At 56.2% G+C, this 27,963-nt stretch overlaps 2 protein-coding genes and 1 long non-coding RNA gene across 4 annotated transcripts; all 3 read left to right on the top strand.

Moving 5' to 3' along the window:
• The first annotated feature begins 2,019 nt into the window (after positions 1 to 2,019).
• LOC138374940 (galectin-7-like) lies at positions 2,020 to 4,108 on the top strand. Its single transcript, XM_069458148.1, has 4 exons — positions 2,020 to 2,025; positions 2,420 to 2,499; positions 3,245 to 3,446; positions 3,954 to 4,108. Exons 1-4 carry the CDS (start codon positions 2,020 to 2,022, stop codon positions 4,065 to 4,067), a joined length of 402 nt encoding a protein of 133 aa, XP_069314249.1. The 3' UTR covers positions 4,068 to 4,108.
• Positions 4,109 to 7,808: 3,700 nt separating this feature from the next.
• Positions 7,809 to 12,911, top strand: LOC138374725 (uncharacterized). 2 transcript variants are annotated; one of them, XR_011231402.1, is made up of 4 exons: positions 7,809 to 7,928; positions 10,955 to 11,060; positions 12,239 to 12,370; positions 12,878 to 12,911. It is a non-coding gene; the product is annotated as an uncharacterized lncRNA (long non-coding RNA). The 2 variants fall into 2 exon arrangements; XR_011231401.1 differs by lacking the exon at positions 12,878 to 12,911 and having other exon boundaries at positions 12,239 to 12,444.
• Positions 12,912 to 15,976: 3,065 nt separating this feature from the next.
• Positions 15,977 to 27,947, top strand: CAPN12 (calpain 12). The gene is made up of 23 exons (XM_069457733.1): positions 15,977 to 16,280; positions 16,379 to 16,487; positions 17,100 to 17,620; positions 17,924 to 17,993; positions 18,119 to 18,237; positions 18,420 to 18,553; positions 19,241 to 19,409; positions 20,105 to 20,179; positions 20,255 to 20,340; positions 20,423 to 20,497; positions 21,096 to 21,259; positions 21,344 to 21,573; positions 22,024 to 22,035; positions 22,164 to 22,372; positions 22,620 to 22,662; positions 22,743 to 22,802; positions 23,156 to 23,213; positions 23,604 to 23,674; positions 23,777 to 23,839; positions 24,429 to 24,507; positions 26,303 to 26,419; positions 26,517 to 26,575; positions 26,664 to 27,947. Exons 3-23 carry the CDS (start codon positions 17,384 to 17,386, stop codon positions 26,688 to 26,690), a joined length of 2,157 nt encoding a protein of 718 aa, XP_069313834.1. The 5' UTR covers positions 15,977 to 16,280; positions 16,379 to 16,487; positions 17,100 to 17,383; the 3' UTR covers positions 26,691 to 27,947.
• The last annotated feature ends 16 nt before the right edge of the window (positions 27,948 to 27,963 follow it).

Here is a 27,963-nt window from a genome sequence, read left to right as displayed (position 1 = left end):
ACAATTCTGTTAAAATCACACTTTTTCTTTCATGGGAAGTAACCTGGATAAAAAGACTATTGGCAAATAAATACGCTAATTACTTAGAACTGAAAAAAGGCTCGCAAAAATGTTATTTCACAACCGATAAGAAGGATGATGAACATGAATGAATAAGAAGCCGCCAGGGCTGCGGCGCAGCGCAGTGATGGGAAGGACAGAGGCGTCCGGGCTGATAGCAGGGAACGCAGACTTCTGGCCAGTGGCCACAGGCAGGCTGGGACTCGCAGGTGGAGCACCTGTGAAGTCACATCCAAACACACTGAGAAATATGCATGAACGTGAGTCAGTGAGAAACAGCAGCAAGATACAGAACGAGGCATCCAGAAATGTAAGGAGCATGTTCTTGGTGATGGAGAAGAGTGTGAGGATGGTCGTGTGGCCGGTTCCCGGGAACCAGCTGCTCCAGGCTACCGGGGTCATAACCCGCTGTCCTCTCGGTCAGTGCCTGTGAGGTGCCCTTGGCGCAGAGACCCCAGCTGGAGCCCAGGGCCTGGCCCCTTCCCTGCAGTGTGGCCTTGGCTCAGTGGCTGCCCCTGCCTAAGCCTTGGTCTTGTCCTCTGCAAGATGGGGGTGTTCCCAGTCCCCACCAAATGCAGCCGCCCTTCCTCCCTCTCTGAGCTCCTGCTCCCCGAAGTGGACCCCAGCTCCGGTGCAGGGGCCTGTGGGAGAGCAAGAGAGTCGGGGAGGCCCTGCACTGGGGAGGGGCGAGGATGAGGTTCTGAGTCTGGTCACCTCCACCCAAACTTTCCATGGCCAGCCTGCATCAGCCCTGGCCTCTCTGCCACCTGCTGGGGGGGCGCTGCGGGGGGCAGTGAGGGTGGGGCTGAAAAAGGTCCAGGAGGCTGCTCAGCTCCCACACCATCCCTGCCTTCCAGAAATGTCTTTCAGCCCTGTCCCTATCCCCCAACCCCACTTCCCCAACCCAAGACTCTTCCAGAGCCTTGGGCCCAAGGGGCCAGTAATGGAGCCAGAGGGAGGATCTACACTCTGTTCTTTTTTGGTCTGGGTGGTGATGAGGTGCTAGGACACCCCCACCTTAGAGCCCCTGTCACCCCGAACTGCAGGGAGGATGGTGGCAGTTTTGGGAGTAGGAAGAAGAGAGACCTAAAGGAGAGAATGGGGCAGGAAAACATGGCGGACAGAGTTAGAGGCGGGCAGGGTGTGGGGCAGAGATATTGAGATTTCCAAGACAGAATTCACAGGAGAGAAGCTTCTAGAAATGAACAGAGCCAGAGGCACACACATGGTGCTGCACAGCTTGTCCCTCTGGACAAATCGCTTCCCCTTTCAGGCCTCAGACCACTCCTCCGTCGTGGAACTGCGGGGAGCCCTCAGGGATTTCTCCCACGTCCTAGGCAGCCGGGGACTCAGGAAAGGGCCCCCATTGTCACAGTCTGTCCCTGCCTTTCAGCCCTGTTTACTCAGGCCCTGCCATGTGCTGGCCACACCCAGGGCCCGGGATGCAGCGGCAACAAGCCGGGCAGCAGCCCTGCCCCCTGGAGCTGCCCTGTCCTCACTGCTGGGGCTGTGGTTACGGTCCTAGCACAGGGGCCCACGCCGGGACTGGCGCAGAGACACCCTCAGCCCTGGGCAGGAGGCTCTGGGGTTCCAGCCCCAGCTCGGCCGCTCAGGACCCAGCACGTCTCTGTGCAAGGCGAGCAGAAGAGGCTTCACTGTGTGCCAGGCTGGGCGGAGCACACCCAGCCTTCCCCGTGTTCCTACTATCATGACTGCCATGAACTGTCCCTGTAATTGTGGGCTCACAGGAGAGGGGCAGGGCACCGGGGCCCCTCACTGAGTGGGGGCCAGGGCCCCGGGAAGAGGGTGCCGCACCAGCCTCGCCAGCCTTGCCCGGGGCCAGGGTCTGTGCCAGGTGTGGGTGGCGGTGGGAGGGGTGGTGAGTCATCAGTCCCGTCTGCCTTATTAAGGTCCCCCGCAGTCTCGCCACCACCACTCTTGCCTGTCCCGGTCCCAACCATGTCGGTAAGCTCCGGGAGTGCCCAGGTCCCAGGCTGGGCCCCCTGGGCAGGGGGCTGGGGCCTGGCAGAGGGCTGCCGTGTCAACGGAGAAAGTGGGCAGGGGGTGTGCTGTGGGTTGTGCCGGGCTGAGGCGTCTGGGGTGACACACCCCATCCCACTGGTCCCCATCTCCCTCTTTGTGGCTTCCTCTTGGTCTCTCTCAACATTTTTCTGTCTTTTTTCTCTTGCTCTCCCCATCTCTTTCCCTGTCTCTGTCTCCCTCTCTCTCTTTCCTGTGACCCTCTTCTCTTCCACTGTTTGCTGCTGGTGTCGGTCCTGGTCCGTTCCTCCCAGGGGTGACCCGTCTTCCGTCTCCCTGGCTCCCTGGCTCACGATGCCTCCACACCCCACTTTTGTAGAACAAGACCTCACTGCCCGAGGGCCTCCGCCCAGGCACGGTGCTCCGACTTCGAGGTTTCGTCCCTGACAAGGCTGGCAGGTGAGACCCCAGGGCCCAGAGCTAAGGGGGGAGGACTCCAGACTGAGCTGACCCCAGTTCTTGCAGCCACGGATGGGGGCCTTGGGGCCATCTCTGCCACCAGAGTCTTGGGATCCCCAGGCCAATCCTGACCCTCTGACACCTGATGGATTCGCTTAGCTGCCTCATGCCCGTGTGCCTCCCGCCCCCAAGACTCCCCAAGAGAATGGGGTTCCAGGGCATCCCAGGGTTCCTACATGGAGTCCTGTGACTTCCCTGAGTCCCTGGCACTGTGGAAATGTGCCTCAGTCCTGGAGACACCCCAGCCACTGGGAGGCCTTGCCAGTCAATACTCTCTGGAGGACCCTGGGGCCTTCTGAAATTAGAGGGTCTTCTGAAAATATGGGGGTCCCTGGTATTGTCCCCCATCCTCTGGGAGCTGAGGGTTCCCTGGCATTCTGGAACACCCCGGCCATCAGCACCACGACTCCTTGGCAGCTCCCAGACTCTGGAAACGGGGGCACATAAATAAGTACATACAGTGACTGTGGTCTGGGTGGATGTGCCACGGGCCCCAAGAAACTACTGGATGCCTTGGGGTCCTGGGCTCCCTGGCCATTAATGCACGACCCTTCATTCTGAGGGTGTGTCGTCTTCGGGTCCCTGTCAATCGGGGGCGCTCCGACAATTGGGAGTCCCGGTATTGGCCCTTGACTTTGCTCCGGGTGGTTCCTGAGCCCCGACAGCCACCGCCCCGCGCTTCCAGGTTCCACGTAAACCTGCTGTGCAGCGAGGAGCAGGGCGCAGACGCAGCCCTGCATTTCAACCCCCGGCTGGACGAGTCCGCCGTCGTCTTCAACAGCCTGGAGCAGGGCGCCTGGGGCCGAGAGGAGCGCGGCCCGGGCATCCCCTTCCAGCGCGGGCAGCCCTTCGAGGTGCTCCTCATCGCCACCGACGACGGCTTCAAGGTGCGTCTCTGCCACAGGGCGCTGCACGCCAAGCCCCGGGGCGCTGGAGCAGAGGGTGTGGGACGCCGGGCGACAGGGGGAGGGCAGGGGAGGTGGGCGGAGGCGCGGCCGAGGTGGGGCGGGGACGTCCCCACACCCTTCTGGCTCGCGCCTGCGCAACCGTAGGAGGTGAGCTACAGCCGCGCGCCCTAGAGGTGGCGGTGCTAGCGGGAAGGCCTGTCGCAGACCAGCCACTACCCAGACCTTAAGCGAGTTAAGTCTGCAAGGCTGCGCTCCAATGGCGAGCAGTAGACAAAATAGTAATTCTAACATTCACCTGCAGCACTCACAAAACACGTGTTTATTGTTCCAAACAGTAAACTCATTTGAATTCGCGATAATACGTTATAATTAACAACAGCCCTATTTTCCCAACGGGGAAACTGAGGCCCAGCGGGAGTAAGCGACTTCCCCGGGGCCACGCAGCCCAGGCCTCCGGAGCCCTAACTCCCGCCCCTGGCCCCGCAGGCCGTGGTCGGGGACGCGCCTTTCCACCACTTCCGCCACCGGATGCCGCCGGCGCGCGTGCGCCTGGTGGAGGTAGGCGGGGACGTGCAGCTGGAGTCGCTGAAGATCTTCTGAGGGACTTGGGGGCGGGGCCCGGGCCTTGTGTGCAAATAAAGTTTAATCGTGTAGCGCTCCTGTGTCCGTGTCCTTTTGGAATAGATGAGAAAAGTGAGGTGAAGACAGTGACACCGGGCCACACAGCGAATCCCTTGTCGTGGTGGGATTTGAACCCGCACGTGGTTAGGACCATTTCTGCCAGGGAAAGCCTTAGGAGGGCCGCGTTCGGGGAGTTGGCGGGTCTCAGGCTCATGTCGCTGCAGCTTTCTTGCAAAGCAGGCCAGGTTGGAACGTGAGTGGGGCCGGCCTCCTGGGGTTTGGGGCCGGGAGGGGTCACGGCCTGCCTGGGCGACCCCCACCCCCCACCCCCCGGTGGAGCTGATGGACGCCAAAATGAGTTCGCACTTTTCTGGTCACTTGGGGGGCTCCACATGCACGCGGGGAAAGGGCGTTTACATATCCCTGGTCCTTGTGTCCCCTTGCCCCTCTCCATGTCCTCTTCCCCATCTTTTCCCCTGACCTCCGGGCCCTGGCAAGGTCCTGGGCGGGGGAGGCTTGGAAACCCAGGCTGGGATACCAGATGGGCGTTGTCAGACTCCGTGCCAGTCCCGGAGTTGGGACAGGTTTCCGCCCTGCACCCTCGAGGCAGACGCCGTGGGAGCGACAGTGGCTCCGCGGAGCGGTGGGGGGACACGAACGGCCGACTCGGGGTCCCCACTGCCGTAGCGAGCCCCATTTCCACACGTCCGTCTGTCTCAACCCAACAGCACGGACCCCGGCCCTACCCCTGGAGGTCGGGTCGCGAAGGGCAGGACCCGAGGGCGTCAAGTCCAGCCCCGACCGCCAGGTGTGATTTCCAGGTTCCAGGGGTCTCTGGGCTCCCGTTCATGGCGGGAGGGGGACCACTGGGCGCCAGGAGCCCCGCACCCTTGGCGACACATCTGCAGCGGCCGTTGGTCTCAGTCGAGGATGGAGGAGTCGGCTTGGGGGTGGCGACCTAAAGCTGCACGCAGGGCCTGGTTATCTGGAACATTCGTCAGAAGCCACGCCTTGGTGGGACGTGCCCAGGGCCTTGGGCCCAGATTCTGGGCGTCGTGTGCCCGTCCCCCTGGCGGCCGCTGCAGCGGTTGCCGCTGGGACCAAGGGGGGCGCGGGAAGCTCGGGCGGTTCCTGGCTTCGCTTGAATCTGACTGTGGAGTCGGGTGGGGAGGACCAGGACCTGACGTTCCCTTCCCTCCGGGACCCCCCCCACGTATGAGTGTCCCTTCCTGTGCCCGGCCCTTGAGTGAGGCAGGGCGGAGACCTGAGAACGTCTGGGTCCCCTAGTTCTCCGCAGCTGCTTATTCAATGAGTTGATTTTCATTTCCTTTGGTTGCGTCAAGTTTTAAATATTAATTTTTTTCGTAAAAATAACATGCATATGGTACAAATTTCAAAATATACAGTGAAAAGTAAGACATTATTGTTAGGGTGTAAAATCCATAGGTTTGGGGGGTGAGAGGGAAAGAATTCTCAGTGATTAGGATATTTAGAAGTAAAAGTTTATTTATTTTCCTGAGAAAGAGAAAGAGAGAGAGAGAGATTGGACATCACACACAGAGGGAGCAAAGAAATGTCTGGTGGCCAGGAAAGTTGCTCGGGGCTTTTAAAGGGTAGAAATTTCTTTTTTTCTCTCTGCTTCAGAGGACTGATAACAAAAGTGGCTTTTTCTGTTTCTCCCGGAGCAGACTGACAGCGGAAATCAGTTTCTTCTTGGTAGCGGGAGGCATCTGGTGCTGTCTGTCCCTTCTTGGGGAAGCAGGGGACGCTTCGGCTCCTACTGTCCAAGGGGTGCTAGGCTGGGAAAGAACTCAGATAACAAGTTAGGCCGCACGTGTTTTAATTAAACAAAAAGTAGTTTTGTTGTGAGTTTATTTCTCTTTCTGTTTGATAGTGTATTTTCCTCTATTAGGTTATTAGTAAGACCACCTTTCAATTATTGGCACAAGTGGTGAAAGTGGTGCCTTCAGAGTAGACGGCAGTGATCCCTACGCCTTAATGTCCTCATTTTCATCGTTTTCTGACATTGCACACATGGGGGACTGTGCTTGTTTGTGGAAAATACACAGTAAGGTATTTGGAGGTGTCGAGGCAGCATGTTGGTGATTTATTTTGAAATGGTTCATTAAACTTTGAGATTGGTACTATACTTACAAGTTTTTGTGTAATACTAATAGTGTATATGTGCATATACATTCAGGAATGGACATATATCCTCCAGTCGGGAAGGATACTATTGTTACCCACGTCTTCATTTATTGTGTACCTTTCAAAAAATCCTCTGCAGAGTCCTCAATTTTCTGGTCACTTGGTTTTTTTTTTTTTAAATATCAACTTTATTGAGGTGTCATTTACACACAATAAAATTCATCCTTTCTTCCTTTTCTTTTCTTTCTTTCTTTCTTTCTTTTTTTTTTTTTTTTTTGAGACAGAGTCTTGCTCTGTCACGTGGTAGAGTGCAGTGGCATCTTCGTAGCTCATTGCAACCTCAAACTCCTGGGCTAAAGCAGTCATCTTGTCTCAGTCTCGAGTAGCTAAGACTATGGTTGCCCACCAGGACACCCAGCTAATTTTTCTAATTTAGTAGAGACAAGGTCTCCCTCTTGCTAAAGCTGGCCTAGAACTCCTGGGCTCAAGCAATCCTCCTGCCTCAGTCTCCCAGAGTGCTAGGATTACAGGTGTGAGCCACCTCGAGGCCCGACTTTAGCAAGAATCTGTCCCTCTCAGTCGGGCGCGGTGGCTCACGCCTGTAATCCTAGCACTCTGGGAGGCCGAGGCGGGTGGATCGCTGGAGGTCAGGAGTTCGAGACCAGCCTGAGCAAGAGCGAGACCCCGTCTCTACTAAAAATAGAAAGAAATTATATGGACAACTAAAACATATATATACAAAAAATTAGCCGGGCATGGTGGTGCATGCCTGTAGTCCCAGCTACTCGGGAGGCTGAGGCAGTAGGATCACTTAAGCCCAGGAGTTTGAGGTTGCTGTGAGCTAGGCTAATGCCATGGCACTCTAGCCAGGGTGACAGAGTGGGACTCTGCCTCAAAAAAAAAAAAAAAAAAAAAAAGACTCTGCCCCTCTCCTGAGTGTCCCTGGCCAATGACTGGCGTTGTCAGGATACAAAAGATACCCCTTTGCCTCAATTTGGGAAAGGGCTTAGGCTTCACCCCAGCTCCAGAGCTCCCATGGCATGGCATGGCGTGAGGCTTCCCTCCAACCATGCCCTGCGTCAGATTTTCTCTCCGGCCAGCTCTGCCCTCCTTGTTTCCTTCCGTCTTATCTCCCCCAGAACCCTTCCGCATGCAACTCGCTGTCTCCGGGTCTGTTTCTAAGGAACCCAGCCTGAGACACAGGGGAAGTAACTGTAAGTGTTGGCTTTCCCAGCTGGAACGCACACTTCCAAGGTCATGTGCCAGCATCGGAACAAAAGCCAAGCGGGCAATGACTACTAGGGCTTCAACGGTTTATCTTTGAGGAACAGCAGATTCTCAATTAATTAGCATGACGGATGTTAGATATGGGTTTTCATTTGTGCATTTAGTGGCGTATTAATTATCACAGTGGGTGTTAAAAATGAGTTCTTACTGGTGAAATTGGTAGCAGGCAATGTTGGCTAAAATATTTTAGATACTTCCCGCTCTTGTTTGAGCAGCCTCTGAGAATCTAGTAAACCTTTCTTGGTCACCTTCAGGATTGGTGCCCAGGGCATGAATTTGAAATGATCCTGTGTTCACTTGATAGTTTCGGAAGGATTCTGGTCACCTGATGCCAGGTATAAACCTTGGTGAATATGGTCCTCAAGGAAATGGTCAAGTTCACCTCAAATGAACCTTTTATGAAAGGTGAGTTCAGGGAGCCTAGCAGCACAGCCCTCTGGGACTTCATTGAACTTACAGGACAGGTTGTGTGGCTGTTTTTGTGCCTGCCCTGTCCTCGAGGACTGCTCTGTGTCTGGGCTGGTCAGGTCTTCGCCCTGCTTCCTCTTGGGAAGGCTTCTGTTTCAAGCACACTCACCCTTGATGCAAATTGACTTGGGCCAATTTGGTCGTGTTCAAGTATCCGTTCTTTCTGGTAGATGTTAATAGCTGCCAAGAATTGGAAGTGGGCCTTACCCCACACAACCTCACTGCTAGGTAGTTTGTTCCAGTGAAAGTTCCCAAAAGAATTCTGACACATACGTGGACATTTAATAAATGAGCCTTGCTCTGAAAACTGGTAAGGAAAGGGAAAGGGCTGGATGTGGTGGCTCACGCCTGTAATCCTACCATTCTGGGAGGCCGAGGCGGGAAGATCACTTGAGGTCAGGAGTTTGAGACCAGCCCGAGCAAGAGCGAGACCCTGTCTCTACTAAAAATAGAAAAATTAGCCAGGCGTGGTGGTGCATGCCTGTAGTCCCAGCTACTCAGGAGGCTGAGGCAGGAGGATCTCTTGAGCCCAGGAGTTTGAGGTTGCAGTGAGCTATGCTGACCCCTCTGTACTCTACCCGGGGCGACAGAGCGAGATTCTGTCTCAAAAAAAAAAAAAAAAAAAAAAAAGAATGGAAAAACAAATACCACACGTACTCTCTAATACTTTGGAACTAATTTATGGGCACAGAGAGAAATAAAAGTCATTGGAAATCAAGAAGGGGGAGGGGCGGCCAGGCGCGGTGGCTCACGCCTGTAATCCTAGCACTCTGGGAGACCGAGGTGGGCGGATCGTTTGAGCTCAGGAGTTCGAGACCAGCCTGAGCAAGAGCGAGACCCCATCTCTACTAAAAATAGAAAGAAATGATATGGACAGCTAAAAATATAGAAAAAATGAGCTGGGCATGGTGGCGCATGCCTGTAGTCCCAGCTACTCGGGAGGCTGAGACGGGAGGATCGCTTGAGCTCAGGAGTCTGAGGTTGCTGTGAGCTAGGCTGACACCACGGCACTCACTCTAGCCTGGGCAACAGAGTGAGACTCTGTCTCAAAAAAAAAAAAAAAAAAAAAAAAAAAAAGAAGGAGGAGGGAACGGAGGGGAAGGGCAAAAACCCACCTGACGGGTACAATGAACACTATTCAGGTGATGGGCACACTGGTAGCCCCAACTTAGCCTTATAAAAGCTATTCATGTAACAAAAACATTTGTACCCCCTTAATATTTTTAAACAAAAAAATAAGCAGAGCAGTGTTCGTGTTTGAATCTAGCTTCTGCTCAACATATGTGGAACGTGGATAAGTCACCAAACCCACCGGACTTGCAGTTTCTTTCCACAAATAAATGGGATTGATCACCCATCACCGATCTCTAATGAGATGAAATGAATAACATACATCTACAATGTGAAAAAAATAAGATTTAAGAGACATACCAATCAATTGCAGTGAAGCCACCTTATTTGGGTCCTGATTCAAACAAATAAATCACTAACAATTTATTACATTTATGAGCTAATTGGAGAGACGGAAGACTGATGAGATATGTGCTAATAGTAGGAATTACTGTTAATTTTTTAGGTGTGACTGTTTTTCCTTAAGCGTTTTTATCTTTTAGAGAAATATACTGAACTATTTACTGAGGAAATGAAATGATATCTGAGATTTGCTTTGAAGCTACACAAGGGGCTGGGATCCCAGTGCAGCTGGATTGGCTGTGAGTTAATTGTTGAAGTGGGTGATGGGGCCATGGAGGTTCATTTTACCATTCTACCTACTTTTGTTTATGTTTTTAAATATTCCATAACCAAAAGTACTCTTTTTTTTTTTTTTTAGAGAGGGTGTCGGTGTGTCACCCTGGTTGGAGTGCAGGGGCGCTATCATAGCTTACTGCAGCCTCAAACTCCTGGGCTCAAGCGATCCTCCCGTGTAGCTGGGACTACAGGCGCTCGCCACCATACCTGGCTAATTTTAAAATTTTTTTAGAGAAAGGGTCTCACTATGTTGCCCAGGCTGTTCTCAAACTCATGGGCTCAAGCAATCCACCCTCTTCTCAGCCTCCCAGGGTGCCGTGATTGTGGGGATTATGGGTGTGAGCCGCCACACCTGCCCACACAAAGCACTCTGAAAGAACAGCACCACATTGTAAGGTTTTAAGACCGGAGTCTACGGGAGGGGCGGTGTAGCCGAAAGTCAAAGTACCCTCCCAGGTTTTGCCACCAAATGTAAGGTTTTTTGGAGTGGCCGGAGCCAGAGAGAGAAAGACAAGCAGAATTGAAAGGGATAAATAAAGAGACTTTATTGGGGCGCTCCCGGGTGGGGGTAACGAGTCCCAAGAGAGGGCCCCGGGCGAGCTTCATGGGACCCACGGAGTGGTACCAGAGAAGTCGCGTGGTACAGAAGTTTGAGTGGGTTTATATACATTTTTAGGGCTGGGGGATGGGAGTTTCTCCGGAGGGAAGGTTTCAGCAGGAAGAGTGAGGAATTTCTTTGTTTCAGCTTTAGGGCGGGTATGGAGGAATAGGAGGGACTTCTTCTTTTTCATTAGGGAAGGGAGGGGTGCCCGCCACCAGCCTTATACACATTATGGGCAATGTTCTGCAGGTGGCTTTGCTGGTCAAAGCTGTGTTTCTAAGATTCACTCTTTGGGCGGGACACAGTGGCTTGTGGGGCTGGGCCTGGAAGAAAGGATGGGTGGATGGGTGGACGGATGGATGGGAAGAACGTGAGCAGGTGAATGAAGGGCCAGGCGAAAACACCTGCCTGAAGCTGCTTGTTTGCTGTGTGCGAAAGTCGCAGCTGACTTTCATGGATGTTAAATTAGCAAACGGCCCTGGCCCTTTGCACGTGTCCTTGGAAATAAATACGGGAGGACCTTAGCTGGGGAGGCCATTTTCTCCTGCAGACTTTGGCCGTTTTCCTTCTCTCTAAGTGCTGTGTTTTGAGTAATTGTTTCTTCGCTACCGAGCGCGGAGCAGAAAGCTCTCACTACAAGGGGTGATCCCGACGTGACTCAGGAATCCGAGCGTCCAGTGAGCGTTTTTGTTGTCTGGACTACAAGGGGAATCATCCCGGTAAGGGACGGTCCCGCCGCTGCTTTGAGAGGGGGACCCATGGGTAGTTCAGAGGGGGTTTCTAATATGGGGCAGCACCTGCCAAGGATCAAGGAATTTATCTGCGCACTTCGCGACAACTCTTACAGGCTGCCCAGTGTTCTGTCTAGCCACAAGCTTGGCAACAACTCTACGCACAGTAGGACTGCATTGCCCCTGGGTCCCGAATGAGGGCACGTTAGATTTTAGAGCTCTGGGAGCAAATAGGAAAGGTTTCTAAGAAGAATTTTAGGCAGGGGGCTCCAGTGCCCCTTGCTGTGTCGACTACGTGGAGCCTGGTGCGAACAGCGCTGACACCCTCACATGTTCCTACGGGTTCTAATCTGTTGGAACCTGCTTTGCTGAGAAGGAGCTGGAGTCCCCTGCTGTAAAGTTCCCGAATCCCGAGCCATTCTCTCCACCGTCGCCTCTGCAGCTCAACAGGAGGAGCAGCTACCTCCTCTTCCTCCCCCTCCTCCCCCTCCGCCCCCCTTCCTCCCCCTCCTCCCCCTTTCCTCCCCCTCCTCCCCCTTCCTCCCCCTCCTCCCCCTTCCTCCCCCTCCTCCCCCCTTCCTCCCCCTTCTCCCCCCCTTCCTCCCCCTTCTTCCCCCCTTCTCCCCCCCTTCCCCCCCCTTCCTCCCCCTTCTCCCCCTCTCAAAGGGGATCTCTATTCCTCCCCTGGTAAATCATCCACTTTTCAACATTGCCTACGAGAAGGTCAATCTTTATGGGGATGAGATTTGCTAGAACAATGGGATCGTCTTCTAACGACCCAGCCTTTTCAACAGGGGCCACTGCTCAGGTGCATCCAATACAACTCACACCTTTACAATGGATGACTAATTCACCCATCTGGATAGAGCAGTTGCCCATTAAGCAGGATAAATTAAAACATTTAAAATCTCTTGTCCAGGACCAATTTAAAGTGGGACATGTAGGACCTTCCCCGAGCCCATGGAACACTCCTGTATTCGTCATACCTAAAAAGAACAATAAGTGGCATTTACTACAGGACCTAAGAGCTCTTAATGCTGTTACAGTCCCGATGGGACCTCTACAACCCGGTCTTCCCCAGCTGTCGTTAATTCCAAGAGATTGGCCTTTGATTGTAATTGAGTTAACACTGGGAAGAGGATATGTTTGTGTTCAAACTTCTCCAGGTCCCGAGTGGTTCCCTTCCAGACAAGTTCGCCTGCGTCACGAGCTGGAAGAAGCAACCGACAACTCCATTCCACAAATGAAACATGTCTCCCTCCAGCTGCCGCCGATGGGGGTCCTGCCGTGACACACAGGTAACACCAGGACAGCATCAGGATCACATGGGGTCAACTGAGACAACTAGAGACACAGGCCTCAGCTATGATGACACAACTGGGGGGGCTCCTATCCCGGGGGACACGTATTTGGCTATTGCCCGTAATAGCAGTCAGGTGTACCCAAGGGCTGCTCCATAGCCTTTTTCTCCTTTATTTCTCCCAGGAAATACGGCCTCAGTTTACTGGGCTCATGTCCTAAGCCCACCTGTGTTTAAAGCCCCTAACGTGGTGGGACTCAGAGATCCCTCTGTCTGCCAATGAGTCCACAGGGACTGGAGGAGTATGGTTGCCTCCACGTTCCTGGCAGAGAAATGGAACAGACCGGCTTAATATCACAGTCAGTAGCTTGTCATTCCTCTAATCCTCCTGTGTGTGTGTTACCAACTTATATAATACAACATGGTGCATTCCCATGACCACCCCAAAATGTCTATCAACCGGTCGTGCCTCGTCTTGTCACTTTCTGTCCCTTTTACTTCCTAGGATGACAGATCGACCAATTGATGACTTCCCAACGCCATTATGAAGAGACACTGGCTGAAGCTTACATCTTTCTCCTGCTCACGCTCTGTCTCTAATTTTAAATAAAAAGGGGGACACGTGGGGGCTGGGCCTGGAAGAAAGGATAGATGGCTGGATGGAAAGAATGTGAGCAAGCGAATGAAGGGACAGGTGAAAACACCTGCCCAAAGCTGCTTGTTTGCTGTGTGCGAAAGTCGCAGCTGACTTTCATGGATGTTAAATTAGCAAAGGGCCCTGACCCTTTGCACGTGTCCTTGGAAATAAATAAGGGAAGGCCTTAGCTGGGGAGGCCATTTTCTCCTGCAGACTTTGGTCTTTCCCCCTCTTTCTAAACACTGTTGAGTAATTATCCCTTCGCTGCTGAGCACTGGGGCAAAACTGCTGCTACAGTGGCTCACGCCTGTTATCCTTGGGAGGCTGGGGTGGGAGGATCACTTGCGCCCAGGAATTTGAGGTTGCAGTGAACTATGACAATGCCACTGCACTCCAGTCTGGGTGACAGAGTGAGACCCTGTCTCAAAAGGAATTCACTCGTGTTTGTAGCTGCCGTTCATTCCATTTCCACTTCCGTCTAGTCTTCCCTTGCATGAATATGGTATAATTTACTGATTTTGCTGACAATAGACATTTTCTTATTTCAGCATATTACAGGGGTACAAATGTTTAGGTTATGTATATTGCCCCTGCCTCACCTGAGTCAGAGCTTCAAGCATGTCCATCCCCCAGACAAGATACTTGAATTGTTTTCGGTTTTTTGCTATTAGAAACCATGCTGATACGAACCTTTTTGCATGTGTCTCCTGGGACGCCTACATGCATCTTTAGGGTAGTGTATATACATCTGGGGGTGGAACTGCTGGTTCTCGGGGTAGGCGTTTACTAAGCGTGTGACAAATTGTTTTCCGAGCTGTCTGTACCAAGTCACACCTCTCCATCAGCCGTTCTGTTGCTCCATGTCCCTACTGACATTTGGCATTTTCAGATTTCTGGACTTTCTTCCTAATCTAGTGGGTAAGATGGCATTTCATACGGCCCTACTGGCATTTCCCTGAGCGTGTTTTCACATGTTCCCTGGCCACTGAGTCTGCCATTGCTTGTTCATGTGTTTTGTTCATTTGTTCCTGTTGGGTTAACTGTTGTTTATTTATAGGAGCTCTTTATATATTCTGAATGCTAATCCTTCAAGAGGCAACATAGCATTAGTGAGCCGACGACTTGATTCTGCAGCCGTGAGATCATGGGCGAAGCACCGTACTTCCCTGTGCCTCAGTTTTCTGTAGAATGGGGGTCACTATAAAAGTTACCTCCAAAGGCCCATGTGAGGATGAAAAGAGATCCTACTTGTGAAGTGCTTAGCACAGTACTTGGTGCACAGTAGCTCAGCACCCGCCGTAACTATTTGCTGTTATATGTGTAACAAATATCTTAGTCTAGGGTGGGTCTTTTAATTTTCATGATAGTGTTTTATGCAGATTTTTTTTAATGACTCAAGTGCAGTCTTGGTGAAGTAAGAACACAACCTGCTTTGCCAATTTCACAAGGAGGCAAGAGCCCTGGGGAGGGGAGTAAACACGGGGGGTTGGTCTGGATATTTGGGCAGCTGCATTTCTGCAGAAATTAACGCCAACTGAGCTGGGAAGATGTCCTTTGGTTGCTAGTGAGAAAAATAAAATGAAATAAAACTTAAAACTGGGGGGGCAAAAAAGAAGAGCGGGGTCTACTTGCTCCTTTAATGGGAAAGTCTGGATTCTGTTCTGTGCTCCCGGGCGGGTCCCCTCTCCCTGCATTGCTTGGATGTGCTGCTCTCTGCGCTGTCCTCTTTCTCAGGCAGGGTCTCCTGCCAATGTGGCCAAAGCCGCCAGCCACTCTGGGCTTCCATCCCAGGAGGTTGGTGGCCCCAGAGAAAGAGAACGCCTCTTGCAAACGCGCGGGCAGAAGGCCTGAGCTGAGTGTTCCCTGCGGGAGCCAGGGGACGTGGCCACGGACTACCATGCTCTGATTGGCAGGTCTGGATCAAATGCCCTCCCCTAGGATGGGGGAGGGACTGGCTCCGCCAGAGCCATGTGGCTTGCAAACAAGGGACCATTGGATCCTCAAACATAATGGGAGTGCTGCTATCAGAAATAGGGGTAGGGGGCTGGGAGCGGTGGCTCACACTTGTAATCCTAGCCACTCTGGGAGGCCGAGGCAGGAGGATCCCTTGAGGTCAGGAGTTTGAGACCAGCAAGAGCAAGACCCAGTCTCTACTAAAAATAGAAAAAATTAACCGCGAGACTAAAAATACATAAAACTAGCCTGGCATGGTGGCTCACACCTGTAGTCCCAGCGACTCAGTGAGGCTGAGGCAGGAGGATTGCTTGAGCCCAGGAATTTGAGGTTGCTGTCAGCTAGGCTGATGCCACAGCACTCTAGCCTGGGCAACAGAGAGACTTTGTCTCAAAAAAATAAATAAATAAATAAAAATTAAAAAAATGAGGGGGTAGGGGATGCTGGGCTGGCAAAGCAACAGACATCCCTACAGTGACATCAGTGCGTTCTTCTTAGACTGGCTGGGGAAGCCTATGTGGGACCGGGGGTGTAATGCAGGGACTGATCATCAAGACAGCTCTTGCTTGTGGGCTGGGGACAGGGTGCGGCAGGGAACTCGGAGGGCCCTTCAGCGAAGGGGGGAAAGCTGGGTCCAATGGCCTGGCCTGGTGACGGGACAAGCAGTTCTCACAGGGTGGGTGATTCCTGGTTGCTGCAAGACGTCGGGTTTCATTAAGTACGGTCTCCTTCCTGTCGTCAGTGGTACTTAGGGGCGAATAAAGGGGAAAGGGCTGTGACCTCGCAGGGTGGGAACGTGGAGGACGAGAGATGGCAGAGGTGACGGTGGAAGTGGCAGAAACGGCAGCCTAGACCTGGAGGTACGTGACCATGGATGGAACCTCAGGACATGCAACATCTGACGTGTACGGAGCACCTACTGTGTCGGGCACGTCTCTGAACACGTACTACACGGTGACTCATTCGCTTCTCACAACCCCCCGAGGAAGGTCCTATTATCATCCCCGTGGCGGAGGTGAGACAGAGGCACAGAGAGGTTAAATGACTTGCCCAAAGACACAGAGTTGTAAGTGGCAGCGCTGGATTCGAACCCAGGCTCTCCGGCTCTTGATCCTGGCATGGCTGTAGCCACACTTACGTGCTTCAAATGGGGATGGATGTGGTCTTGGCAATTCTACAGGAAGAAAACTTGTTTTCTATCCCGCTCTTGGTGGCCATGCAGCTAGGGGGCTTGGACAGTATCTGTTGGTCCACCTGGAGGGAAGGATGCCAGAAAGTTGGAGGGACATCTGAGTGCCACCAAGGTGACAAGGCTCTGGTAGGGCAGGAACCCCCCTCACTGAGGGAGGGGAAGATCTGCTGGGACAAATACCAGAGATGAGTTTGTGGCCTGTCTGAACCTATTTCTTCCAACAGCTCCAGAGTCGTCCTGCGGAAACACTGCTCCCACCTGGACCCTGAGTTGCGTGTGGCCAGGATGGGGCATCACGGTCACCGGTGGGCCCTGGCTCCCAGCATAGGACAGGTAGGTGCAAGGACAAACGGGGACACACAGACACAAAGAGGGATGGAGACAGAGAGACAGATTCAGACAGAAATAAAAACAAAGACAGGCCGGGCGCGGTGGCTCACGCCTGTAATCCTAGCACTCTGGGAGGCCGAGGCGGGAGGATCGCTCAAGGTTAAGAGTTTGAGACCAGCCTGAGCAAGAGCGAGACCCCGTTTCTACTAAAAAATAGAAAGAAATTATCTGGCCAACTAAAATATATATAGAAAAATTCAGCCGGGCATGGTGGCGCATGCCTGTAATCCCAACTACCCGGGAGGCTGAGGCAGGAGGATTGCTTGAGCCCAGGAGTTGGAGGTTGCTGTGAGCTAGGCTGATGCCACTGCACTGTAGCCCGGGCAACAGAGTGAGACTGTTGCCACCAACCCCACAAAAACAAACGAGAAGGAGAGACAGGCTGAGCTGAAGAGAGATACGAAGGCAGGGAGAGAAACTGTCAGATGGAGAGACCCTGAGAGCTGTAGACAGATACAGACCCACCTCTCGCCCCACCCTGGCCCTCCCCAGACCCACAGGACAAGCAGGCAGAAACGCACCCCTATACTGACCTCCTTCTTGGCACTCCCACAGCAGCAGCTGGTCCTCCCTCAGCTCTGCCCACCTTCCCTCCTGCTGCTGGCCAAGCCCATTAAGCTGCTACCCTGGCCACAACTGAAGGCCCCACGCCCCAGGGAGGAAACCACTGAAGAGGCGTCCCTGCTCCCTGGCGCCCCAAACCGTCAATTAGTATTAACGAGGGAAGGCTCCTCACGGCCTAAAGACCCCCATTGAGGCTCGGATGGAAGTGAGGCCCCACCCCCGTGACTCAGGAGGTTAAAGGGCTTGGGGCCTGCCTGTGAGTCCAGAGTGTCCTGATGGCGTGTGGCAGCGGGAGGGTCACCATCCAGCTGGTGGGCGAGGAGGCAGGGGCTGGGGCCAGCGGTCTGCAGCTCTTTCGGGGCCAGAGATACGAGGCTATCCGGGCAGCCTGCCTGGATTCGGGGATCCTGTTCCGAGACCCTCATTTCCCTGCGGGCCCTGATGCCCTCGGCTACGACCAGCTGGGGCCAGACTCGGAGAAGGCCAAAGGGGTGAAATGGATGCGGCCCCGTGTAAGTTGCGGCTAGGGGCCTGGACCTCCAGGTCTGAGGGAGGCAGTGGGAAGGGCTGGGAATGGGGGACCCCTGGGTCTGAGGGAGGAGGGGGGCTACTGTGGGGCTGGTTTAGCACAGGCTCGGCCTTCCAGGGCCTGGGGAGGCCCAGGGAAGCCGAGCCCTCGCCCCCAGGCTTTGCAGGCCTCTCCCGGCTCTTTACTCTGGGGCTGTGAGGGGGCTGGAGGGGACACAGGTGTCTGACCTCCCAGTGGCTCCTTCCCTTGCTTTCCTGCGCTGAGCCCCGGAACCCCTCACCCCCAGGAGTTCTGCGCTGAGCCCCAGTTCATCTGTGAAGACATGAGCCGAACGGACGTGTGTCAGGGGAGACTGGGTGAGACCCCTGAACCCCTCTTGAGCCCTCGGATCCAGCAGGTTTCCACTGGGAGCCCTGATAGCTCTGCCCCTGGGTCTCTCATCTCCTTTCCGTCCTCGCCCAATCCCAGCCTTTCCTCCCAGGTAACTGCTGGTTCCTTGCGGCCGCCGCCTCCCTCACTCTCCACCCCCGACTCCTGAGCCGCGTGGTCCCTCCTGGACAGGGCTTCCAAAGTGGCTACGCAGGCATCTTCCACTTCCAGGTATAGCTCAGTTCCATCTGTCCGTGCCTCAGCTTCCCCCGCGGTGACACGGTGGTATGGATTTCCTAGCTGACCTTACCCGCTTGGGGCTGTCATTCCTGGACTCTGGGACTGGTCCGGCGGGGCCCAGGTGGGGCTGGAGGTTGGGAGCCGAGCCCGGGCCCTGCCCCTTCTCCCGCCAGCTCTGGCAGTTTGGCCGCTGGGTGGACGTCGTGGTGGACGACAGGCTGCCCGTGCGTGAGGGGAAGCTGATGTTTGTGCGCTCGGAGCAGCGGAACGAGTTCTGGGCCCCGCTCCTGGAGAAGGCCTATGCCAAGTGAGGACCCCAATGCCCCCAGCTGCAGCCCGCGTCCCAGCAACGGCCCCAAGCCACACGGGCCCCTGGAGTGTCCCCTAAGCTCTGGAATCCTCCAAGGATCCCAGACCAAGTGACAGCCCCCAGAACCCTAATGTCACAACATCCCCTAAGGACCTTCAAATCTTAAACACCTCTATCGAGATTTCACATAAAATGTTTCAGGGGGCCCACCAACCCCCCATAATTTATAAGGACCTGAGTCTCATATAACAGACCCTAGAGGCCCCAGATCTGAGATCTGTCCCCTCAGGGAACCTGTAATCTCAGAAAATGTCTCCCACTCCATTGAGAATCCAAAGCACCCCCAAAATATTGGGTGTAATCCTGGGGCAAGGCAGAGATTCAAGGCTCCATTCTGAGGCTCTGAAACCCCTGACCGGGCCCTGTAGGGGTTACCCCCAAAGCAGAAATCTCCCAGAGACTCAAAGTTTTAGACCCCCAAACCCAAACTGCACAGCCCTGGTGGCCCCAGGGACCACAGGCCCAGTTTGCACAGCCTTCTAGTGTGGGCCACGGTTCCTCACCTCGAGCGTCTGAAAATTTAGGGGATAGCCCCTGGGGATCCCACACCCTGGGCTAGAGACCCCAGATCCCGAGTGGCCCAAGATGTGGCGCCTCAACTCTTACCTGGCTCTGCTCCCACAGGCTCCACGGCTCCTATGAGGTGATGCGAGGCGGCCACATGAATGAGGCTTTCGTGGACTTCACAGGCGGCGTGGGTGAGGTGCTCTATCTGAGGCAAAACACCTCGGGCCTCTTCTCTGCCGTGCGCCGCGCCCTGGCCAAGGAGTCCCTTGTAGGCGCCACTGCCCTGGTGAGAGTCTAACTTCTACGTGGGCCCCCACTGGAACCAGAGCAGTCGGGGCTTGGACAGGGGTGCTTGTTGTGTCCCTCTCTTCTCGGCTGCTCTTATTGGCTTATTCTCTCTCTCAAATCAAACTGGCGTAAGTCAGAAGGAAATTTATGTGCTCTCATAATGATGCAAGCTTCAGGCATAGCTGGATCCAGGTGCTCAGAATGTTGCAAGTGTGTTTCTCTATTCTTCTGCGTTAGCTTTGCTCTCAGACAGGCTTCCCTCATGGGCATAAAAGGGTCCCCCATAGCTGCAGGTGTCTCCCTCCACCCCAGGGGTTTTTAAGAAAAGTGTCTCTTTCTGAGAGTCTCAGCAAAAGTCCCAGGACTGACTCTCATGGGCTTAGCTTGGGTCGTGTGTTCATCTCTAACCCTATCACACCCTCGTTCATTCACTGAGTTGGTCTAACTCATTCGTTTACTTAGTCCCCTGCTGGGTCACTGATTCTGTCTTTGGTGTCTCTCTGCCTCTGTCTGTTCGGTATCTTTCTTTCTCTCTCCTCTGTTTTGTCTCTTACCCTCTCCCTCTCTCACCTTCATTCGCCAACCCTGGGCAGCCTCTCTGAGCCCTGGTAAGGCGGAAGGTCAGGGGGCAGGGAGGAGCAGCTACCCTCCCATCCGCCACCTCGGCCTCACTGTCCCCTGTCCTCCGCCCAGAGCGATCAGGGCGAGTACCGCACAGAAGACGGGCTGGTGAAGGGGCACGCGTATTCGGTCACGGGCACGCACAAGGTGGGTGTCCCCCGTGGGAGGGAGGGCGGGCGGGGGGTGTCCAGGCCCCACCCTCACTGACGGCGCTGCCATCAGGCGTCCCTGGGCTTCACCAAGGTGCGACTGCTGCGGCTGCGGAACCCATGGGGTCGCGTGGAGTGGACTGGGGCCTGGAGCGACAGGTGCGAGGGGTCTGGGGTGGGTGCAGGGCCCAGCCCCACCTGCGCGTGCCTCACACCCCCCCCCCCGCCCCGGTCTCTCCAGCTGCCGGCGCTGGGACGCACTCCCCGACGAGTGGCGAGACGCCCTGCTCGTGAAGAAGGAGGACGGCGAGTTCTGGTCGGTGCCTCAGGGGCCCAGCTCTGCCTCGGGGAGGGACACTGGGCCAAGGGGCTCAAGGAGGGACAAGTCCCGCTTGAAGGGCGATGAGGGAAGTCCAGGAGGATGGGAGAAGCTGTGCATAGTGGTGGCAATTTTGGTGTCAGGGTCCATTTGGAGTAGTCGGAGAAGAACGTGTACTAACGCCAGGGGGTCTGGAGCCACAGTAACGTTCAGGGGGTGAGAGGGGACGGCTAGTATTTAGGGCAACGGAGGGAGGCTTGGTGATATTTGGGGCGTTTCTTGAGATTTGGCAGTGTTGGGGGCTGAAGGACGCTTGTTGATAATTGAGAGTCTGAGGGCCTTGACGGTTGGATTTGAAAGCAATTTGATGACATTTGGGGGCAGCTTGTGCATCTTGGTGATTTGTGGGGAATTTCTGAGGACCCAGGGCTCAGCCATTTGGGGTCATGTCTGGAGACGGAAGGGTGCTTGGCAATATTTACAAAACATGGGGGGTTTGTGACTTGGAGGTCATTACTGGGGTCCTGAGCTACTTGGGGGCCAGGGGCCCCGGCCCAGCAGGGCTGGGCAGTGCGTGACCGTGGCCCCTGTCCAGGATGGAGCTGCAGGACTTCCTCCGCCACTTCGACACCGTGCAGATCTGCTCGCTGAGCCCCGAGGTGCTGGGCCCCAGCCCCGCCGGAGGCGGCTGGCACATCCACACCTTCCAGGGCCGCTGGGTGCGCGGCTTCAACGCTGGCGGGAGCCAGCTGACTGCTGGTGAGGTCTCGGGGGGCCCTGAGAGGCAGGCTGGGGGGGAGGCTGTGGCAGGCCAGGGACCCCTCTTTCTCTTTCCTCTATTAGAAACCTTCTGGACCAACCCCCAGTTCCGGCTGACGCTGCTGGAGCCTGATGAGGAGGACGAGGACGAGGAAGGGCCCTGGGGGGGCTGGGGGGCAGCAGGGGCACGGGGCCCAGCACCCGGGGGCCGCACGCCCAAGTGCACGGTCCTCCTGTCACTCATCCAGCGAAACCGGCGGCACCTGAGGGCCAAGGGCCTCACTTACCTCACCGTGGGCTTCCACGTGTTCCGGGTGAGGCCCTCGGCCCGGGTGAGGCCCTCGGCCCGGGTGAGGCCCTCGGCCCGGGTGAGGCCTGAGCACACCGGCAGGGTGGGGGCCAAGGGGGGACACCAAGGGGCGGTGGTGAGAGGGCCGGGCTGGGTTCCCGAGAGGGAGCCAAGGGAATCCGAGGGAGAGGCTAGGGTGGGGACAGAGGCTGGGGGTCAGAAAGGCCAGAGGTGACCAAGGAGACAGGAAGTGCTGAGGGCACAGATGGGGGAGGGAAGTGATGGGGGGGAAGGGTCAGCGAGGGCCTGGGTTGGGGACTGGGGATAGAGAGGTTTCAGTAGAGGGTCCAGTAGGAGGGAAGAAGGAAGGGAGCAGGGGGCAAGGAGGGGACTCAGGGCAGTGGCTACCTCTGCCGAGCCCCTGCCCGACTCGCTCATGCCCCTGCCCGACTCCTCTTGCCCCTCTTCCTTACAGATTCCAGACGAGGTGAGCCTCAGAGGGCCCCAGACCCCTCCCTGACAGCCGGGGCTGGGCCTCCCTGCGCATGGGGCATGGCGGGCTCTGCCGGAGGGTGAGCTTGGCCGGGCCCTGGTCCCTCCCCGCCTTGTCCCCAGCTGCTGGGCCTCTGGGACTCCCCGCGCAGCCGCGAACTCCTGCCCCGGCTGCTGCGCGCTGACCGCTCGCCCTTCTGCGCCCGCCGCGACGTGAGCCGCCGCTGCCGCCTGCGCCCCGGCCACTACCTGGTGGTGCCGAGCGCTGCCCGCGCCGGCGACGAGGCTGACTTCACACTGCGCGTCTTCTCCGAGCGCCACCACACTGCTGTGTGAGCCCCGGGGCCCCCCACCCCCACCCCCACCCCCACCCACACCGGGGGCCCCCAACCCCGGGCCCCCACCGACCTGCTTCCCAGGCCCGCCTTGGACCCTGCCTTCCGCCCCCAGAACCGCCAGTCCCGCGGGCCCAGGGCCCCAGGGGCCCTGCCTAGCTCCCGCCCCAGCCCCAGCCCCAGCCCCAGCCCCAGCCCCAGCGGGGCGAGCGGCGCCCTCCCCATCTCTGTCTGTGATTCGCAGGGAGATCGACGACGCGATCAGCGCCGACCTGCGGGCGCTCCAGGTGGGGGCTGCTGGGGAGGGGCGCGCTGGTTGGGGGAGGGCTCGTGGCCGGAGCTGAATGTCCCCCTCCCCGCGCCGCAGGGCCCCTGCGTGCCCCTGGAGTTGGGCTTGGAGCTGCTGTTTGCGGAGCTGGCTGGAGAGGTGAGGAGGGGGGCCTGGGTGAGGGCCCTTCCTCACTCAGGGGTGTCATTTTGGTTTAAGTCCTCCCTCCCTCTCGAGCTTAAATCTCCTGACCTCCTTTTCTAGAAATGCTCACGGCTCTTCCCTGCCTCAGGGACTTCACTTAATCAGTCCCTTAACACCGCCCTTGCTCTCCAGGCTCAGGCCTCACCTTCCCAAGGTGCCCTCCTCTCCAGGTTCTCCCGGCCCAGGCCTGTCACAGCCCTGTCTACTCTGGGGCTGGGGCTGTCTCCCCCGCTGGGCGGCCCTCCCAGCACAGGGCCTGGCCCAGAGGGGTTGGGTAGGTGGCCTCACTCTGCACTTTCCCTGACCAGGAGGAAGAGCTCGATGCCCCGCAGCTCCAGGCCTTGTTGAGCATCGCCCTGGAGCCCGGTGAGTTGGTTGGGGGTGGGGGGAGGTTCTTGCAGCCAGACCCCCCAGTGTGTGCTAATGCAGATGCGGCTGGGAGTCAGGCCTTGGGAGGCCTGGGCTCAGCCTGGCAGCGTCTCCCTGCATGTGGGTCCTGGCGGGTCCCCCTCTGGCTGCCACGGCCACCCACAAGCTCCCCTTCCTCTGAGGGGCAGGATGTGTAGCTGCCTTGAGCACAGCCTGGGATCCCCTGCCTGGAATCGGATCCCAGGCCTGTCAGTCACAGCAGTCACTGGCTGGCTGTGCCTCACTTTCTGTAAAATGGGAAAAGCAGTAACATCGACTTCAGGGAGTTATGTCCACAAAGCCTTACGGTGGTGGCCGGCATGCAGGAAGCGCTGATTTTTCCTGTAGCCAGGGCCCGCACCCGAACCCCGAGAGAGATCGGGCTCAGGACCTGCGAGCAGCTGCTGCAGTGTTTTGGGGTACATGGGGGGACAATGCCTGGGGGGAAGGGATGGGTTGGGTGTGTTGGGGTCTGTTCCCCTTCTGGGGACACTGACCATAACCAAAGCCCCCATCCCCAGCACGGGGGAAGCCTGGCCCTGCACCACTTCCAACAGCTCTGGGGCCACCTCCTGGAGTGGCAGGTAAGGTGGAGGGGGAGGCACCTTTACTAACAGGGAGGTGGGCACCCTGGGGGCTCGCAGGGTCCCAGGGAGCAAGTGGGAACTGGACCACCCTATGCTGACTAGGAGTGATCCAGCTCTGATGTCCCTGCCCCATCCACCCCTCTCTGGTCCCTGTATGGGCACTAAATAGCTGAGGGATGGAGAGCACAGCCTCTGGGGCCTGGGTTAGAATCTCGGCTCTCTGCTCAGTCCCCTTCTGGCTGTGTAACCACAGGCAAGTCACCTTCCCTCTGAGGGGCCTTTGCTCGACTACCAGTGGGGGCTCTGGATCCCCGTGGGAAGAAATGGTCGAAGGCTCCTCCATACTAATCGCAGCGATGAGGCGCTACTCATTGAACCTCACTAAGCCTTTTGTGGGTAGAAGCTCAGAGTCCCCAGGAGCCTGTGCGCCATGCTGCTATTCCCAGATTACAGACCCAGGAACCAGAGGTCCAAAGTGGTTAGGCTGCTTGCCTGGGGCCCACAACCAGAAGAGATTCTGGAAGCCCCCTTTGCAGCCCTCCTCGGGGTGCCCGGTCGGTGAGATTGACTTACACCTCCTGCCCAGGCCATATTTGACAAGTTCGATGAGGACGCCTCTGGAACGATGAACTCCTACGAGCTGCGGCTGGCACTGAATGCAGCAGGTGTGGACGGGGGTCCTGGGGTGGTCATGGGGACAGGGCCCGTCCCCCTTTCTATCCCATCGTCTTAGTCTGCCCACTCAGCTGTGACCGTCCACAAGGCCCACACCTTAGTTCCTTGCCAGTTCCTGGCAAAGACTAGGTGACCCTGAAAAAGGCCAAAATGGGGAATTGGGTAGAAATCGTCCTGAGTGGGGTGAGGACGTGAGAGGGGGATGGGCCGGGGAGGCTGCTGGGCAGAAGGAGAGGCCCTCCAGGAAGGGGAGGATTGGGAGCTGCTGTCTGAAAGGCCCAGGCCCCCGGGGCAGTGTGGTAGAATGCTCTGGAATCTGCTGAGCTTTGGTGGAACCCTCACTCTACTGACCTACCCCTGGGGTGGCCTAGGCGGATATACGACTCCATCTCCTTGAGCCTCTGGTTCCCTTTCCATGCGATGGCTGATACATGGGCGGTGGGAGGAGCCTGTGGAGGGCTGTGCACACTTCGTGCTGGGCGCTGCAGCTTTCAGTACTGAAGGCCACAGCACGCCCCGAAGGGCAGCAGCTTCTCTGCAGGGCTGTTCTCCTGGAGCGCTAGAACAGGCCTGCTGCATTTGTGTGAAAGCGCAGCATCTAACCAAGTGAGCCGGAGAGAAATGCTCCTCATAGGCTCTGAAGCAAATCGGGAAATGCGGGAGTGGAGGGGGGTTTGGAGGCTGCAGTCAGAAGATGGAGCTCCCAGATCCCTGAGCTCACTCCCAGGCTAAGACTCTGTCCCTGTACCATAGAGGGAGCCATGGGGAGATGGGGGGCTTAGGGTGACTGTGACCGAGTTGGGGAGCCAGTGGGGAGGGTTTGGGTTTGTGTATGTGAGACCCGGAGCGGGTGGTCAGGTGTCCAGGGATGTGTAAGAAGAGTCCAAGGCAGGGAGGGGACGATGGGAGGCTTGTGGTCATGCGTCCAGCACCGCTGCGTGCCTGGGACACGCCAGGAGTTACTCTAGGCAGAATAATCTAGGCGGAAGAAAACTGGTCAAGTGCTCCTGAGAATTTCTTAAATGGGAATTCCAAAGGGGTCAGCTGAGGGACTCTGGGCTCCTCCTCAGGTCCTTTGACCCCCTCTGGCAGGGTTTCCCACAGCCTTGGGCACAGCATCCGTCACCTGAGGGCAGATGAAGGCAAGGGCGAGTGACCTGGGACAGGTTCCACAGCCAGGAAGAGGCCGCCTGACCTCCTGTCAAGCAGAGAGCCCAGCACCCGGCACTTAACAAACGCTTGTTCATGAAGGAACGGTGGAAGCTCATGAAATTGCCCTTGGACTGTTTATCTGGCTGTGTGGGGGATGGAGGAGGACAGGTCATCAGGCAACCTTGAGTCTTGGAAGGAGTCAAGAACCATTGTTTGGGGCTTTTAAAAGCCTCTGTTGAGATTTCGCAGCAGAGACGATTTCTAAACTTCAGAAACCGTCTCTGACGTGCAGTAGAAAGGAACTGACAAAAATGTTTTTGCTGCACAGAAATATTCCCCAGTGCGCAGGAGCAGGGAGAAAGCCCTGCAGGATTTAGAGGGATAATGCTGACACGTACAGTTGTCAGCTGCCAGACACTGTGCTAAGGGTCTCCCTCCGTGTAAACACAACCCTGTGGGGTCTGGGGCTTTTATCGTTCCCACTTGATGGATGGCGAAACTGAGCCCCAGAGAAGTGAAAGGAACAGCCTGTGGTCACAAAGCTCGATGGGGCAGAGCTGGGATTTGATGCCCGTGGGGTCAGTGGCATCCCTGGGACAGTGGCGTTCACAGGCACCCCCACCCCCGCCCTAGGCTTCCACCTGAACAACCAGCTGACCCAGGCCCTCACCAGCCGCTACCGGGACAGCCGTCTACGTGTGGACTTCGAGCGGTTCGTGTCCTGTGCTGCCCAGCTCACCTGCATCTTCCGTGAGTGCCACCCTTGGCACCGTGGGCACAGGGAGGCTGTCTCCCACGGCTGGGGGACTGGGGGTGGTGGGCACTCACCCTCCCCCTCTCTGAACAGGCCACTGCAGCCAGCACCTGGATGGGGGTGAGGGGGTCATCTGCCTGACCCACAGACAGGTGAGCCCTGGCTGGAGGGATGAGGGGGCTCGGGCACGATCCCGGGAGACCCCTGCCTCAAGCCTGCTGTCTCCCTTCCCTTGCCCAGTGGATGGAGGTGGCCACCTTCTCCTAGGCCCCCAGGAAGGGTGCACCTGCAGCTCGGGGCAGGGGAGCTGCGCGAGACCGCCCTGCACGGCCCTGCCGGCACCAGGTGAAGCTCGGACGGGGCTAGCCGGCCTGGGGTTGGCTTCCGGCCCCACTGCTGGCTGGGTGACCTCTCTGCACTGTGCTCCCCCTCCCCTGGACTCGGGACGGCAGCAGCGCCTTTCTTGTGCAGCCCACACAAGCTGGCCCACGGGGCCGGCCCCTGTTCTAAGCGAGGGTCCCCAGTAGCACCTTCTTATTTTACCATACTCACGGGCGCAGGGATCACGGCCCCACCTTGTTCGGGGAAGACGTGTTCTGCCCTTGCTCTCCGGGAAGTAGGGAATGGAGATAGGACAGAGAAAGGAGGACACTGTGGGAATCCTTAAAAATATTACATGTTTTATTATCCTGTCCCCAGAGGGTGGTTTATCCAGAAACCAAGGAAAAAAAAATCAATCAGAATAAACTCAAAAAAAAAAAAAAAAAAAAAAAGGTGGGGGGGCGGGCAGGGGGAGACACAAAACCCTCAACTACCAGGCAGCCAGGCCAGCTGCCCACCTCCATCTCCGGAGGGTCCCCAGAGACCCAAGCCCAGCGGCAAACAAAGGGAAGGCGGGAGGGGCGGGAGGGCAGCAGATCAGCTATGTCTTCATTACGAGAGCAAGAGACGGCAGAGAGATGTTGCTAGGTGAATATATATTTATATAATAAATCCGTAAGTTAATAAAGTAAATAGTAATTCTCTGAAAGTTTTTAATTTTTTTATAGGTTTTTTTTTTTTGGTTTTTTTATAGGGATTTTTGTGGATTTTTTTTTTTTTTTTCTTTTTTTGGTCCTTAGAAAATCTGAGACACGTGAGTCCAGACAAAGCAAGGCCCAGGCTGGCTGGAGTGGGGTGAGGGGCCTGGTCTGCCAGCCCCCTTTCTCTGCTACAGAAAGGGGGTGCAGAGCAGGGCCCTCCTCCTGGCCATCCAAATCGGGGAGGGGAGTTGGGGGGGCCCCGGTCCCGTCAGGCAGCAGTGGCGCCCTCTGCTGGACCCTTCGCAGGGCCCAGGCGGTTCATGGACAAGGCACATGGGGCTTTGGCCTGGATGTGGGAGGCCTCGAAGGGGAAGGGTGGGGGATGGGATGAAAGGGACTAGGGTGCGGAGGGGACCTGCTTTGTTGGGGGGATCCACTATCCCCTCCACACAGGTTAAAAAAACCAGAACACATCATACATAATCTACCAGACCAGAAGCACTGACCCCAAAAGTCTC

The sequence above is a fragment of the Eulemur rufifrons genome, chromosome 24 (assembly GCF_041146395.1).
Source record: "Eulemur rufifrons isolate Redbay chromosome 24, OSU_ERuf_1, whole genome shotgun sequence".
Classification (NCBI taxonomy): domain Eukaryota; kingdom Metazoa; phylum Chordata; class Mammalia; order Primates; family Lemuridae; genus Eulemur; species Eulemur rufifrons.
The sequence above is the reverse complement of the archived record's forward strand: the minus strand, read 5'-3'. Positions and strand labels throughout refer to the sequence as shown.

Bases quoted from the DNA above. Each gene is read 5' to 3' on its own strand.
- CAPN12 (XM_069457733.1), top strand. From the start codon at position 17,384: ATGGCGTGTGGCAGCGGGAGGGTCACCATCCAGCTGGTGGGCGAGGAG. The intron at 22,803-23,155 runs GTGAGGAGGGGG...TTCCCTGACCAG, and splicing joins TTGCGGAGCTGGCTGGAGAG to GAGGAAGAGCTCGATGCCCC. The intron at 23,840-24,428 runs GTAAGGTGGAGG...CCTCCTGCCCAG, and splicing joins GCCACCTCCTGGAGTGGCAG to GCCATATTTGACAAGTTCGA.
- LOC138374940 (XM_069458148.1), top strand. The intron at 2,500-3,244 runs GTGAGACCCCAG...CCGCGCTTCCAG, and splicing joins GTCCCTGACAAGGCTGGCAG to GTTCCACGTAAACCTGCTGT. The intron at 3,447-3,953 runs GTGCGTCTCTGC...CTGGCCCCGCAG, and splicing joins CCACCGACGACGGCTTCAAG to GCCGTGGTCGGGGACGCGCC.